Source organism: Nicrophorus vespilloides, unplaced genomic scaffold (genome assembly GCF_001412225.1).
Source record: "Nicrophorus vespilloides isolate i.1.1-1 unplaced genomic scaffold, Nicve_v1.0, whole genome shotgun sequence".
Lineage (NCBI taxonomy): Eukaryota > Metazoa > Arthropoda > Insecta > Coleoptera > Silphidae > Nicrophorus > Nicrophorus vespilloides.
This window is the reverse complement of record NW_017100099.1, coordinates 528,964-546,908: the sequence shown is the minus strand read 5'-3', so window position 1 is coordinate 546,908 and position 17,945 is coordinate 528,964. Positions and strand designations below refer to the sequence as shown.

At 28.1% G+C, this 17,945-nt stretch overlaps 1 protein-coding gene across 4 annotated transcripts in view; it reads left to right on the top strand.

Moving 5' to 3' along the window:
- The first annotated feature begins 11,091 nt into the window (after positions 1 to 11,091).
- Positions 11,092 to 17,945, top strand: part of LOC108567924 (papilin) — a 60,531-nt gene continuing 53,677 nt past the window's right edge. For all 4 annotated transcript variants that reach the window (XM_017928729.1, XM_017928730.1, XM_017928731.1 and 1 more), the window contains exon 1: positions 11,092 to 11,248. In XM_017928729.1, the coding sequence (XP_017784218.1) occupies positions 11,220 to 11,248 (29 nt within the window). In that variant the 5' untranslated portion in view covers positions 11,092 to 11,219. The remainder of the gene's footprint in view (positions 11,249 to 17,945) is intronic.

Genomic DNA, 17,945 nt, shown 5'->3' with positions numbered 1-17,945 from the left:
TATGCTTAATTTTTTGTTTAAAAAATTAATAAATAATTTTTGAAAAACATTTAATTTTTTCTCAGAATAATGACAATTATAATTTAACTCTTTTTTAAACTTTCCTTGATTCTCAAGAATGCACCAACCTGTGTAATTTAATACATAATGTAAAAATACCTTTATATTTCTTCCACAAATGCTGTAAGTTTTGAAACTGAATCTTTTGATTGTTATAGTAAATGTTATAGTAGGTCTTTTCACGAAAATCTGATACAAATTACCTGACTTCAACTAATACTAAAGTGGGAAAATAAATAAACTTTATAAAGTTTTTTTTTTTATAAATTGGCTCATCGTTGAGTAGCTGAAAGATATTCAATGCCTAGAGATATTTCATTTAATATCTTCTGAAACTATTACATTGTTCGATTTACTTCTTTTTACGGTAGTTAAAGATACGAAAGAGACTCTTTTTGTATGTTATATTGAATAATTAAAAAGAGCTTCGTAAACAAACAAAGTTATAAAGTTCAGACTAAATTTCTTGAAAGTTTTAGATAAAATAACATAAAAGTGTTAATGTAACAATTACTATCATTATTTAAGTGCTTTGTTTATCTTAACTTGAGCTGCAGAATTCACAATTTCATCAGAAAATATATACTACTATCGATTTTGTTAGGTTAATTTCAATTCAATAGGTTATTCAATTAAACAAAAAAATCATGATTCAACTGTACACAAAAAGAAAAAAAACGATAAGTTTTTTAGCAATAAATAATTTTGTGTACTATTTTTTGTTTGGTCAATTCAAATTTAGTTTGTTTTGAAATTTTCAAACCGCTCTGATTGAAATCGGACTATGCGAGGTATTGCTGAAGTTCAACTTCAAGTGCAGATATATAAGCAGATTTATATTTTACCGTTGTATACCTGAAGTAATTATGTACAGCTTAGGTTGATCTCCTTTGAATATTTGTATTACTGACATTAGAAACGTGTAGTAGGAATCTGGTAGATTTGTCTTTAAAAAATTATAATCCGGTATGACATACTTTCTAGAAAAATCTGAAGATTTTGCAGATCCTTACTGAGATTATCAGGTCTAGTCTAGTCATTACATATTCTTATATAGTCTATAAAAGTGTTTTTCAACTTATGTTGACTTATGTTAACTTATTATTCTTTTATAACTATACAAACAAATTATGCAAGTGAGAAATAAATTAATTTAATTAATATAATGAAAAAATCTATTTAAAACATAGACGTTAATAAAAAAAAATGTTTAGCCGATGACGAAGATTAAAATTGAAATTGGTTTAATTGAACCCAATTTCATTTACATCATATCCTCATTCATGCTTGTACAATTTGCCTATTTGCAGTTGCGTTACTATTTATTTATTTTTCTTTATTCATCTTCTCATTTGTTCCTTCTTTAATATCCATACGCCGAAATATTTCGGAATATTTATTTTTGTTCCAGTCATTAATCCGTAATTAAAAACTTAAAAAGAATGCCGAGACGAGAATACTGAACTCTAACATTCCCCAAACGGAGTGAAACAGGAACAGAAGGAAAAAATATTTGAGTACGCAAACACATAAAACGTTGATAGACTTTTTTTTCTGTCGAAACATATAATCCCGGCGTATGTTTATGATCTAAACAATTTATTTTTTCTACGAAACCGAGCTTACGCTTATGTAATTTGCAAAAAAAAATAGTATAATGTAGTTTTACTGTGAGTCATTGGACTTGGACTTGAATTTTCTTTTTCTTGTTTAGTTTAAATTTAATTACATTATCCAGATATCTCTGTTTAATAACTCTTTGATAAGTTACATATATTTAGCTACACGTTTATAGATTTACAGCTTCATCCGTCTTTCATTATATACATTTTATATATAAAAAAAATAATATTAGACACAATATTACTAGAATAAAATGTGATTTCAGTTTATATCTAAATATCAAGAAAACTTTTCTTTGAACACAAACAAACTTTTGATTTTCTTTACGAAGAAACTTATTACCGTAGTATTTTTACCTATGGAAATAATTGTCAATATTGATAAAATATTTTTGAAACTTAGTTATAAAGATTTAATTAAGTCAAAAATACCATCATTATTATTCTAATAATGGCATCTAATATATTGTAATTAAAATAAGGAACAATTCTTTTTGAAGCAATGTTTTTTTTTGTATTAATAAATTAATGTCATAAAAAATTAAACTTTTAAACTTTAATTAATAATTTCAGCAAATTTAAATAAAAATATATTTATAATTATTTTCTCTTTATAATTTAATAATCCGTCTGTTTCAGAATTTCCGTATTTTTACTCCTATAATTAATTAATTAATATAATACTCGTGAAATACTCGTATAGATAATTATCCCCATATAAAGTAATGTAATATACAATAATACGTTCCATGCCGGAAAAAAATTATAAATTGGACTCGCTTTTTAATGATTTTGCTCTTCATACCTATGGTTATTTTTATCTTTCGCTTTTTATTCGGAAACATGCAAGTGTTATCAAATTTTTCACAAACAAAAATCACAAATAACATGTGAACAACAAGTTTTGAAAATGATGTAGCAGGCGCACAATCCTCGTCACTCGTTATGCGAAACGTCGCACGTTAAGCGAGTAATTTTTACAATTTATTTTGCTTGTTAAGCGAAATGCTCGTTAGGCGAGGTGCTCGTAGAACATGGTTCCACTATATATGAGAAAAAGCGGCACACATTGTCTGTGTTTTATATTATTTTCTATTTGTTTGCTTTTAAACTATTATTATGGCATAATAAGGTGCATCAACAAAATCCATTTGCTTGCAAGATAATCGTGTGAACAACTCCATAAAAGGACTTGCTAAAGTACAAAAACTATCTTGACCTTGATCGTCTAATAAAGCGCTTGTTACGAGCTCTGTTTTATAAAATACTTGGCGTTGAACAATTTTAGAAAACTAGGTTGATAACATGATATACTTTTATTTTTCATGAGAAAAGTTACTATACAATAATAATAATCATCTTTACTGCAACAGTTATAAAAAATAGATAAAAACAAGTATCTAAATCTTAAGGGATACTGATAACAGGTATTCTCCCTTTCTACAAAATGTTTAAAAACAAATAGGGAGGATAGACCTACGTTCATTGTAACTGTTGTAAATTGTTTTAATATTCCGTTATAATTGTAATTAGAGAAATAAAAATAGAATTAAATTAACAAATATGAATAATTGCTATTAAACTTTTAAATATAATGTCGAAAAATACATTTAATTTATTATATGTTTAAATATGAATATACTAGATGCATTATCTAGATTTAAACAAATATATTTTCAATTAGTAAATTATGTAATGTTGTTTTAATGAAAATAAGAATTGATATTTAATCCGCATTGTATTGCTTCTGTTAATTTATGTGTGAATTGACGAATGTATAAATAATCATATAAAAATAGTGGTGTTGTATTTTGCTAGGTGTAACTTGAAACGTATAGGAAATAAGGCGGAAAGGTTTCTAAGCTATTTTTAAAGTGACCGTGTCCACCCAACGTGGAGCAAAATTTGATTAATTTCATGTTTATTTTTACAACGTTCACATATGAAAAATGTCAAAATAAATGGTTTGATATTCTCATTATTTTTAAATTCAATCAAAGAAATTATAATAATTAAATTGTATTATTGAAATTTATGTTTTTATTGTAATTGTACAAAAAAAACGTAAAATTAATATTAGAAATAAGAATTGACAAATATTCTAATGACTCCACTTTTTATTCACACATATTAATTAAATTTACAGATATACAGTCAAAAAGCCCAAAGTGCAATGATTCATCTTTCTTTGTCTGCTAATAGTTATGACATAGTTATATAAAAAGGTTAATTGCAACAGTTTAGTCCGGATTTGCTATAGTCTGGTTTGAAAATTTAAAAAAAAATACATATTTTTATATAAGCAAAATAAAAATAAATTCTAAAATTAGTATACAAAATTATGTTTTTGCATATAAATGGTAGGTTTTTAATTCTGGTTTCAAACAGTCCGGGACATTGGTGAAACCGATTTCCCCAGGTATTGATGTATATAATTATGTTATGAAGTTTTAAACTAATCAAATTATTTTATGTTTTTTTTTTTTATAATTCCATTCTAATTATCTAAAGTTATAAAAGTTTTATTATATTATTTACGTTTTTTTTTAATTTATTAAAGTTATTGAAAATCGAGATCAAATAGATAATAAGTTCTTGTAATTAAATATTTATAAGTAATTATAAATTAAGTAATTTTTAAATTATTGAAATAGATAAAATAATTATAATGTGAAATTGTAAATAATGAAACTATTCCTTCTGGTGAGAGAATATTATAATTATGTAAACCATAACAAGCAACCCTCGTAAGTAAATACCGTGTAGGTAATTATCTCTAAAGCCATTAGAGATGCTAAAAGAAAAGAAATCCAGAAGTTAAACACTAGAAACTGTAAATGATGTGTTGAAACCCATTTTCTTGGAATTTCGAAGGCCCCGAGTGTGCCTTAAAGTGCGACTTAATGGTAAATACGGAGGCGTCATCGTTCTTCTTTTATTGGCACGTAATTTTCTACAGAACTCTGCATCTCATAATACGTACATGAGACGCTATGCAATTATGTCATTGCGGATAATTATAATTTTTATTCCAATTACATATTACAAATTTTAATTATTATTGCCACGTTAATTACATTCAAGAAATATTACAATTTTCTTATAAAAAAAATAACTTAATTTATCCTACGAAATTACTTCGTTAAGCAAAACATCGTTTTCAGAGGTAAAAAATACTATGGTCAAAATGGGGTGTACATTCTTTCGTAAAGAAAATAAAGAAAGTCGAACAAAGTATTATTAATCAAACAGTTAAGTTGATTAATTTAAATATTACCAAATACAAAGTTTTTGGACTTAACTTAACAAGAACACTTAAGCACCATTTTAAATCCATGGTTGTTAACATTATTTCGACAGGAACTTCTTTCATTTCGTCTTCGTTTGCTATCAATGTTTTCTAAATCTTCTAACAACCTCTTCAACAATATTAAACATATTGCTTAAGCCATATGGATAAATTCATTTCTAATTTCTGGCCATATTTTGCTTGATATTATGGACTTTGTTATATCAAAACTTTGTTATCTGTTTGAACGAAGGTCCAAGTTGTGCAGGTGAATAATAAGAACTTGTTCTGGAGGATTAAAGATGGTGGTTTATTTTACTTATAAAAAAAATACACTACTATTTAACTATATGCAACTAACTCTCAACGAATAATTCTCTTCTACGTGCTTATCTCTTACAAGTCAAGCATTCTTTTTCTTTGCCGGCGCACTGTGTTGCCACTGTTTACATTTGCGCTTAAACATTATCAAAGATAAAGTTAACCGATGTATAATTGTAAATATATGATCAACCATAATAAGTAATCAGTGAAATATCTTGAAATTGATATTTTTACTTAAAGTCAATGGTAAATCAAGTGCTTTAAAACGTGAGTGGGTTGTAAAGCTGTTGTCTAGTAGATTTGTAGGTAAACTATTTCTGAAGTATTAAGCGTATCCTCCCTCGTATGTTCTTATTTGGATAACTTCTACTATTTCCATTTGTAGATACTCGTGTCTTCTATTGTTTGTGATGTAACAAGATATAATACATAATGTTATGTCACAGTTAAAAAAAATATGTACCTTTTCCTCTCGAAACTTTTCATTAAAACCAATTTTCTAATATTAATTTAAAGTTTCTTCGTCTTCATTACTTCCTAATATACTATATAGCAATTCCTCGATTAGTCCGAATTTGCTATAGTCGGGTTTGTAAATAAAAAAAAACTATTATTTAATTCAGCAACATGAATATAAATTCCACTTTATACAGTCAAGTCTCTATTTGTGCGGTTTAATTGTGTTCCTCTTTTAATCCGGTTTTAAACAGTCTCAGATACTGGCGGGATCCGCTTTAAGACAAAGTTATTATTAACTATCAAAGAATGACTAATAATTAATTAATCGTAAAATAAGTAATAATTAACTGTTAATAATACAAATATTTACAATTTGAAAATTATATATATAATATATCAAAATGTACATTAATTAAGTGGGTGACATCATAATTAAAATCGCTTAATGTATTTATCGAAACAAGAATCATAGATAATGAATTATTGATAATGATACATCCACCCTCTATATTATAATTGCTTTCCCGTAAGTATTTCTAACTTCAATCGGTAATTACAGATTTTAGTATGGGCGGAGAGAAAGAACGTTTCCAACAAAGTAGTTATTATTTATTATTTCATTCACATGGCGTACTATAAATTTAGACTTTATGGGCTTTCTCCTAGAAAATAATTTGTTACTAATTGATATCCATTTGCGTATTTTGCTTTCATCATTCATATTTTTTCTATTGCTGATTCAACAATAAATCCATTGAAAACCTTGATTGACAATATTGTTTGTTTCTTTGTTTTTGCAATTATCATAATTATTTATATAATAAAAAAAATGTAATAACGCGATATTTACAGCGTAATATTGAAACTCATAATTAGAGCAAATAAGTTTAATTCGTACTTCGTCGTTATATGGAAACTGTGATAAGTTTTGTATGAAAACTTTGTTATATGAAACTTGGGGCGAATTGTTCAGTCGCCCTACCAACGAATCCGTGGGCGCCGGTTCGAATCTAGGCACTTTGTGATCCATCTCGGTGCTTGCAGCAATAGGGCCATCGTTCATCATGAATAGACGTTAAATGAAAGAGGACACTGACAGTGTTAAGGATAGCAGCAGTTACACAAACAAAGGGAATAGTGGATTCGCAGAGTGTCAATATACTCAAATCAACCTATAAGACGGCAGCCAACCAACAAAATACAGAAGAATATATATTTGTAAAAACTTCCATTGGGAAGTTTACCAAAATAGCAAATGTCTACCGCCAATAGATTTAATTCATATTCGCAGATATAAGTTTGTAAATTGAATATAATATATGACCTAATAAAATAAAAAACTACGGACAAATTACAAATCATAAGTACTAAGTTTGGGTCAAAATGACCCGTTTATTAAATACTTTAAAAATAGAATAAATTATTGATTTTTAAAATAAATACACATCAATTCTTATCATTTAATGAACTTAACATCATTTAGAACTAATTTTATTGCTCAAAACAGTCTGAGATTTTTTTTGAGCAAGTAGAACTAATTGGTTTAATGCATATGTCACTAAACTTTGAATCTTTCTTGTCGATCTTGCTTGGACAAAAATACACCTATTCCATTATTATATTTTTCACATTTTCGTCTACAAATGAATTTGAGGTAGATGTATCAATTAATGTCATCAATTTCACTTCATCAAAACTTTAGTTTAGAAACATCTTTATAGAAGAACCACGTTATAGGAGGGATGTCGCAATTTTTGTTATGCGTTACATAAAAACCACATTATAATCAAATATTGCAATTATTGTATTTATAATAATTTACATAAAATTTGAAAAGAAAGCACAGAAAATAAAATAGAATAAATTGACTATTGACCATAGATATTATATGTTATTCAATCAATGTATTCAAATACTAAAAATATTTCCAACGGGCATTGATATTTCCAGTAGCTAACCGTTGTCGTCTCTCTATTTGCAGAACGTCAAGTTTATTTTCATTCTTGAAAGTCATAAAATAGGTAGTAATGCACCGGACACCCACGAATCAAAGACATTCGCATGAAATTAGCATAACCAATAAATAACGTTTATAGCAATATTTATTATTATTTAATAAATTAATATGCATCGTATAATATAATGACACGGCGCAGTTTGTAGACAAGCTATGACATTCCATCGACACGTCCAGCAATGTCCTATTAATTATTCATTTAAATATTCGTAGCAATGAAACACTTTAAAAGGAAATCACAGCAAATTAAATACGATCAAAAAAAACTATCCCGAATTAGAAAACTGATTAATTATATAATGATTCATATCACAATTTGATTGTATTTATTTATAGATTTAGTAGACTTTATTTTTTCAAATGTATACTTTAAATAGTAACTAATATTATTATATAAAATGACAAAATAGAATGTATATATAACAGGAATACAGATAATTTTATAATTAAATTACGCAATTATTTAATTAACTAATAGATTTTTTTTTTAATATTCATTAAAAAATATGTTAAATATAAACGAGCATAAGTACCTCGCACAGTCCGGGTAATTTTTTTGCCAATATCCCGGACTGTTCAAAACCGGACTAATCAAGACACTAAACAAATACAAAAAATAAATAAATTCACCCATTTAGGACCAAAGTGATATCGACCATGTCCATTTTTTTTAGAATTTATTTATAAATTAAAATTTAGTTTCTTTTGAAATTTTCAAACCAGAATTTGGATTGATTGAAACCGCACTATGCAAGGTGTTGTTGTATATATAATCGATTTAATTAAAAACAGTTTTTATATTACTTCTACAAATGTATTGAGATTTTATTAAATAATGGATAAAATAAACAAAATACAAAAAAAATCGTTGAACTATTTCCAAATTATCATTGGATTGTTTGGTCTTTTAGTCAATCATTAAATAGCTATTTATAACTTGATGCAAAAGCATTCTACATATTTAAATAACAAGATACATGTCAAAATTGTATTCAGATGCGCATAATAGACTTAAATTGTTATGAATGGGCCAAATGTACTCTCGTTCCAAATTGTGTGTACGTCCCAATTAAATAATTCGAGCAATGCATAGATGGGTTTATTGATCGAAGCATTTTCTCTCTCGTTGGAGTGGATTTGGGCCAAAGGTATCACCGGACCATATGGTTAAAAAAATTCTTCATATACTGGGTGGTCCACAAAATACGTAACATCTAATATGTTTTATTATTCAGCAGATTTTTACAATAGGAAACACCATGAGTGTATAATCAATTAAAAATCATTTTCAATTGCAAATATAATTATAAACATGATTGCGTTTACATTCACAGTTAACTGAGTATTATTATTCCATGCAATTTTGTCTTACTGGTTCGGATTATATCGAGAAGAAACAAAAAATACCTCGGTTTTCGAACATGAATTTAATTTATTTATATCTATTCGATGTTCCTGTTATTATTGTATTATTGAATATTTAATGTATTTTCATTGTTTTTGTACTATTGTATGCATAAAATACTACCATAATGATTGAAATAAGTAATGATTTCGGTTTTTGAACAAAATATTAGATAACAATTATTTTTTTTGTATATTGAACACGTTTATAATATAAAAATAATGTACAAAAATTGTGCTTTATATTTTTCACTCACTATAAAAAAAGTTATAAGTTATTTTTTTAAATAATCCCTTCAGGATATATTATTTTTCTAGGAAACATCTTTATAACTGATTGTTTGTGTTAAGCATTTAAAGACCCATTACGATTAGCCCATAACAGTAGCAAGAACTTTATGAAAATATGTTTCATTTGAATATTAACTTGTTATTCTTTTTTTTTCTAAATAATGTCATTAAGTATCTTTAGTAATTCTAGTATAATATAAAATATCATTGTTATAAGTTTAGTTAATTTCGAATTAAATAACATTTAATTATCATCATATATGCAAATATATGCACAATTGCTTTAATTTTCACAAATATTCTTATACAAAACAATTTTTATTTGAATATAAATAGATTTTATTTAAATGTTAACAACATTAAGATAATTATTAAATTGTTATTATTAATTTCTATTTACTATGTTTTTCTTTCTATGCTTTAACATAACAAAAAGTTGACTAAAAATGTTTGATGAGTCATTGAAACGAGATTTAATAATAATAAATTAATGTTGAACTAAATTATTTTATTACGAATAAGAAAAGAGTGAAATTCAAAAAAGCTAACAAATCATGAATGAAACTATGAATCGAGCTTTTTTTGATATAAATATTTTTATAATACTAAGTACATTATAAAATTATTTAAAGCAAATTTTATTCAAATCTTATAGATAAAAAACTGTCAATTTAAAAAATAGCTAAAGAATCATTGAAACGAGAATTATCAAAAAAATAATTAAGCGATGTTTTAGTAGAAATATTTCTATAGTATTAAATAAATTATAAAGTTATTTAAAGAAAATTTTACTCAAAGCTTACAGATAAAAAAATACTTAAATATCTGTAATAAATCTTTTATTTAATAAATTCCATTAAATTTATTGTGATTTCAGTTCTAATAAAAAGATTTAATTCAGTTCTAATTAAATTTTGAAATATTCATGTTGAATTTTGAGCAAATAATTTCATTAATTACTTATTTATGTAATTTTATTCTTAGAGACAAAAAAGATGAAATAAAATTAAATGAAAGAATTATTGAACCGTTTCTTTTCTAATTGTATTTTGCCCCGAATATGTTAATAGTTATTGTAAAAGTGTGCCAATGCATTAGAACCTAGGAAAAAATGTGTAGAATTTATAGTGGATGGGATTACTTAATGAGAATATACGATGTGAACGTCAGAGAGTTACGTAATCGTTCGAAAAGTATAGATACTGCACATTCATTGATGGTCTTAAGTGGTGTATCGAAAAGAAAATAAGAGAAGAAAAAAGTAGTTTCGGTGGTTAATTCGAATGGCAAATAAATTAGCATTAGCGCTCAAAGTGAGTTATTGTTATTAGATTTACTTCGTGGCCGTTTCAGCCTCGCCATATACACTAATACTAATAAAAGAGTGTGATTTATCGTTGAAAATTCGCGATATTTCAATCGTAAAAACTGCAAGGGTTGTAAGAAAGGCTTGCGGTTTGGTTGCGTAGGTTCCTTTTTATTATGGTGAGTTCGATGGGCGAGGAGGGCACGAAGGAAGGGCTTTCTTAGACATGGGTAGAAATGCAGGGATGGGATGGGACGGGATGGCCCGATAGTATATATATAGTCGATGCTGGACCAAGAGTGGCTTTATTCTTCGCAGGTCCGTGTTTAAGATCGGTTCTCGTTGGGACAGTGTTGTTTGTTGGATAGCAGCAAGCACATCTCAGTCCCGGACGCGCGTGTGTTGGACGTACTACTCTCAGTGTAGTTCGGGCTCTTGGATAAGAGGATGGAGTTTTACACTCGGAGACATTTACTGTGAGTAAACTTTTATAGTAAAATTTACAATTGTTACCATTCATAAAATACATTCTCATTCATAAATTTTATTTTATTTTTTAAATTAACCAACAATTTTTTGAACTTTACGAACAAATTTACACAATTTTTACTGAATATTTTTTTTAAATATCAAATATCTCAATTGCAATAAAGTTTTGATATAAAATATTTTTATTCTAATATGTTATGAAAGTATATTGAATCTGCTTTTATTAAGAAGCAACAAGTGAAACAGAAAACTTTTGAACAAACTTTTACAATTTCATTTGATTTCTTTTTACCAACTAATAATGCTTCTGATATAATATCTAGTATCTATATTTATATATATTATTAATATTATTATTAATAATAGTGGCCAATAAATATGTTTAAATATTAATGTATAAATTATAAAAAACTTTCACAAATTAAAAAAAAATTACACCTTCGATTCACTACTTTTTTTTGTCCACGCGTTAAATGAAGTTAATAATAAGATCTTATTAAAGTCTGTTGACTCTTGCATTTATTACCGAGCAACAAGTGAAACATTCTAACATAGCAAATAAATTTGTACCAATTAACACCAAACGCGAATATCATCCGCATGGAAATATCGCACACGTTTTTAAAATTTCAACGAAACCATTCACTTAAATTCATTCAAACTTTACTTAATGTGTAATTAAAACGTACAAACGTTACTACAACACCACTACACGACTTCCGTGTGCGTTTTAATTACCTGGAAAGCCGAAAAGCAAATAACCCAAAATCTGGAAAGTCTTGACTCGACGACATCATTACATAGTTTTTTTTTTAAAGTTTTGTCATCTTCTTCTTTATCTTTGGATGACTTAACGATGTTTTTCTGTGATGACTTAATGCTATTTGCATAGCGGATGCAAATTAGACACGAAGCTCAGGAAGGAACCACATTTGCCGAATTTCAATCGATGCAAGAGCAATTTCATTGACGCGTTTAGAATACGTTCGCTAATTAGCATTGTTACATTGCGCTGACGATTCCCCATTTTCGGTGAAATCATTTGCATGAACTTCGTGCACGGATGAAGACCAACGATTAGTATTGGTAATGAGCCCATTACGAATATTTAAAGGAAGAAAAAAAACCCTAACTGAATGCAAAATATTTTTGTTCTTTGCTCTTTGTTTTAAAACATGCAGGTAGATTGAATAAGAATTCTGCGCTGATTAAATATAACGAAGCCAATAGAAGTTTGCGGCTTTCGAGCAAAAAGCAAAACGATCGTGTTCTTATGCATGCATATCTCCAATCAATTACTCCTTACACCCAGTTACAGTTTCTGTTTTGCAACAAACAATTTCAATCGATTCTCAAACCGCTACATTATTTTCCTATATTTTTTTTTTCTATTTTGTAAATATGAAAATGTACGCTTTGGTTTACCAACTTATTTTTCTTAAAACGTTTTTTCTTCTCTTTTATCACGCAAATTCCTGTGAATATGATAACAAAGAAAACCAGTACCAGTTTCTTCAATTATCCAATTCTAAACTAAGAATTACCAGCTTATAGCAAAAAAAAATCAATCAATTCAAAAACCGCTATTTTATTTTCGTTTCCTTTTTACACAGGAAATTTAAATTTGGTTTTAGGTTTACCAACATTATTTTAATTTTTTACTTCTATTTATGACGTAGATATAAAAATGATTTCTAATTATTAACAAAAAATTGCAATCGTAATTAACTAAATATATTGATTATAAAGAATAAATTTACATACAAATTTATAGCATTTCAGTATTAAAAATTATGTAATGATGCATTTATACAAATTATATGAGTATTTTTTACAATTGTAATGTAACTCTCGTCGTGAGACCTGAGCGTCTATTTCGTGCTTATCTCGTCCTATATATAAAAAAAACAGACTTCTGGTTCCAATTAAACGAATAAAAAAAATAAAACAGCATCTACATATAAGGCAGCTAAATTTAATTAAAACTTATGACCCAAGGCCTCGAGTAGAATAATGATTTCCATTTCTTTGTCTACCGCTCTTCATCATTTTCATCTCAGTCCCGTGTACATTTTCAAATACATTTTATTGCATTCATTCTCTTTCTCCCCGTGGGTGTTGTTTTTTGTAACGTTCGTTCCTTTTCAGTTGTTATTTTGTTCCGTTTCTGGTGTAAAGGATAAAATGTTTCTAAATGCATGCACATAATAGGCAGTATGGATTACGGAAAGGATAATTATGGGTTATCCCGAAATTTATGTGGCGAGTGATGTTTCCGAACTGGATCCCATAAAAATTTAAATCGCTCTCAAAAATGGTTTTTCTTTTCACTTCATTTTTTTTTGTTCGAAATTTTTATTATACGCTGCATTTTTCTTATTAACATCATCGTAATCTTCTTATTACTTCTCGCTCGATGCCAAAATTACCTCTGGATCCCCCACGAGATATTAAATAATGCGAAAATGAAAAAAAAGCTTCAAAAAGTACAAAACACGTTTTTTAATCAAAGTCTCCCTTGTAATTATTTACAGGCGATTTTTATCGGCAATTAAACGCAACTTAATCAAGTCAAATTCATTTAAAAATACATCATTACGTTATGTAATTTGTTGTTTCTTTTATGAAATTATCGTACTTTTTATTATGATTCATTCATAATCATGTAAAACTTAAATTCAATTCTTCTGTTATGGATAAAATTAATCTTATATATATTTACAATTTTACTGCTATTTAAGAAAACTTTCAATTTTATTGAGTTATTGTCGGCTTTATTTTACAGCTTTGTATTTTATGGTTTATGGAAGAATGTTGAAAACCGTTAAAAAAAAATCGGTAAAATTTGTAAATGGGTGTAAAATCAAACAACGAATTTCAGTAGTTAAACGTGTGTAAACTTACCAGTAGTTCAGAGTTTTGGTACTTTTAATTATCAGAATATCTAGTTGCTACACACACGGAAGCCTTGCCGAATGACATAATTTTTTTCAGTTGATAAAGTATCAGTGGCTGCGGATGCTTCCTATATTACAGGATACACAATCAAGAGATTAAAAGACACGCACACAAAATTCATAGGATACGCATTAACATTTCTGAATGGATCGAAATAATTTACTCAGTTTATATTGCCCCGAAGACAAATATGCCTCTGTATTTCATTAGAGCTTGTTCAATTTGGTGGGCATTCCTGGAACTCCTCGAGAAACGAAAATAAATGCAGCAACAATTATAAATGCTAGGGCGAAGAAGAGTCCTCCACTTTACATCTTTCAATATCTAAATTTGGGCTGACGTTGTAAATCTGTCAACGTCACTGCATATATCCCAGCCCTAATTGGTTGAAGGGTCTAATGCCTAAGCCTTCACAAAAAAAGAATAGTACGAGCTCGAAAATGCGACTGTTTTGATAAGTCAACAAAAAAAAATGTTCACTTAGAAATCGGTTTTAAACAGTTGTTTACCCAAGACGTTAGTCGTCCAAAAGCGATTGTTGGAACTACAGAATGAGCGCACTTTAATGCTTTTCCACATCCCCTTTCTTCAAACAGTGATCCATTCATGTGAAAGCCTTAATCCTGTCTCTACAGTATTTCGATTGTGCACTGAAGTATTTTCAGTAAACAAAGCCAAAATTAACTGAGACCTCGTTACACTAAATGCAATGTGACGTCTCAAACAAGCTATCATCGTAACCGAATTTGTTGAAGTTTACTCTGGCAATAATTGCAGAATTTGTTTGGACGAGAATCTTGTGCAATGGTCAATAAAAAAATGGGTACAAACACTTTCGAATTGTTTACTTTTCTCCTTTTTTGCATATGCTGTGCATATGTTGCACGACAAAGCATTGTCGTCCCTTTTTGCAGGTCAAAAAAAGAACCCCAATCATTACTGAGAAAAATAAATGAAGTTACATGACCGTAACCAAAGAAAATCTGTTTTGTATAAGTGAGCATCTGGGGAATCCTGCGATCTTTGCAAAATTTGTGCAAACTTGCAACGGTGGTTGCCTATAAATAAATAACTTTTATTTACTGATATTTCTATGAATAAAGTCTACTTAATATTAATGCCAAGTGGATACTTTCATTCCGAGAAGAAATAAATACATATGAATACTTCAGTTTAAGTGATGATCGGTTTTTATTTTTTATGAATAAAACAACAAACATTTCATTCAAAAATAAACAATTCATTCAATCAATTTTGATGATGATCAATATTTGCTAATTTATTTAAAAAATTCTTCTAAGTTTACAAAACATAATTACATCAATTCTGATAAGATATATCTTTTATTTTTTATGTTATTAATATAATCAAATATGTACATTTGTTAGATTAATAATTATAAACAATTTTCTTTGATGTTAAATAATAATATACAAATTAGTTCACATATATTAATGAACTAATTTGAAAGTAAATTTATTTTGGTACAAGCATGGACAAGGTTTAAGATGAAAGAAAAGAAGCAGATCCCGAAAAATATCAGATGTTACAGGCGCAGGAAGAGCTCTTATAAACATTGCCAAAATTACACTACTTCATTGACGCGTTCTGTCTGAAATTGGGTAAACCCAAACACAATTCGGGCCGTCCATATTTCATGACGAAAATTCCTTTATACAAACTGTGATTCACAGGACCCCCAACCATTCCAGATGCCCGAATTTAGGCGTCGGAACTGTTGACGGATGCACGTTTAAACATTAATTGAAAAGTACACGGTCGGTTCTTTTTTTAGAAAGCGCATTTCCATTACCGGAAAATCGGAACGCATCGAAGGAAAAGCGGCGAACGGATAACGCCTGCATTTTTCGCGCACTCTTGAACAATGAACCATCACTTATACTGAGTGAAGAGAACAGCAAAGGTACAAACGTTGGTAATTCACGTTCATCCTTTCACAATTAATAAATCAAAAACGTTATAATTCCAAGCACAAACAATGCGTTTGCAGTCTTAAGGTCATTAACTTGATGAAAATAATAAATAAATCAGATTATACTGAAATTATTACAAATTGTATAGTTTTATTTTAAAGTATAACACTAAAAGTTAAGCATGAATGATTTAAAATTGATAAATATGTTTAACATTACTTTAAATCTTTTTATTTAACATAAAATAACAATTTCAAAATTTTCACTACCATACATTTTGATAGATGTCCAAAATTACTTTGAAAAAAAATATTTCTTTTACTAAACACTTTTGTATTTGCCATAACTAAATATTTATATACAACAATATCTCATAGTCCGGCTTCAATCAGTCTGGTTTGAAAATTTCAAAACAAACTAAATTTTAATTGAGCAAAATAAAAATAGTTTCCGTTTTCTTCTCTTTCTACAGTCAAGTATTTGTATTGTGCTGTTTATTTTAGTTCTTCGTTTAGTCCGGTTTCAAACAATATGGGATAACAGTAATAGTTAAGCATTATATACTGATTGGTATGACATTCATGCTTTGTCTATATGATGAACTTTATGTTTTAAACTATTATTCACGAATGATATTAAAATAAGTCGCACTTTGGACAAAATTAGTCCCAATAAATATGTTTAACTATAAGAGTGGCGCTGGTACACTTAATGTAGCACCTTTTATTATATTTTTTAAATGTACAGGGAATTACCGTTTAATTTGGTTAGTATGTCAAAGGATGAATCTTGACCAGACCTTGCGATGTTGATTCAGTTGACGAAGTTGTTTGATTCAATTGTCTAAAAATTTGTTGGGTCTAGAAATTTTGAAATTTCTAACCTCTCAAAGGGTTAAATATAAAAGATAAAAAATAGTTCCATTAATATGGATAGATGTCGCCCAATATTTTCGCTATGTCAAAAAATTGAAAATATATAATATATTTTTATTATATCCATGACGAATTTATTTGTCATAGCCGAATGTTAATATTATCATGTAACCAAATTGCAACAGGTGGTACTAATAAATGCGAAGCGTCGGTGCAAAATATATCGGTATGTGCATTCCAATAGCTCGAGCTACGTTCTGCACATTAGAATCAAGAGGAAGTTGTCACAAAAAATAAATACAACGAACTGTGTGGCATTGCATTATCAGTATGTATATTTACAGCCTCCTACATAATGCAGTAATATAAAGAATGAATGAAATAATACAGACATACACAGTTACTAAATCTTATCATATGATATTTACTCTAAATGAAAAGTAAATAAAAGTAACTTTTGACTGAAAATTATAAAATAAGCGCAGGTCAACGGAAGCCGGATTTTTTTTATTTAATATTTATTTTTTTAATACTTTTATAGTTTATTTTTATTTTGGTATTTACGTGTGAGGCGATCGAATTTCAGGATTGCCATTTGAGACTCATCCATTGTGTATTTACTATGTGTGAAATTGAATCCGGTCCAATACTGAAGAGACCAGACGCTCAAGGTTTACCAAACAATGTCGAGCATCGTGCTCGAGACCATTGAAAATCGCCGAAGGACTACTTTTTTAAATATCACATTAATCTCTCGCATTAATTGCTTCTGGATTTACATGCTTTTTCTACATACTACTCATAACTTCTCTTCCGAAAACAACACTTTTTTTTTAAGTTACCGACTCAATCGAACGCTAATTATATGAAGCGGAACATTTGTCTTTTTACTAAATCCTAAGTTCACTAACATTTGG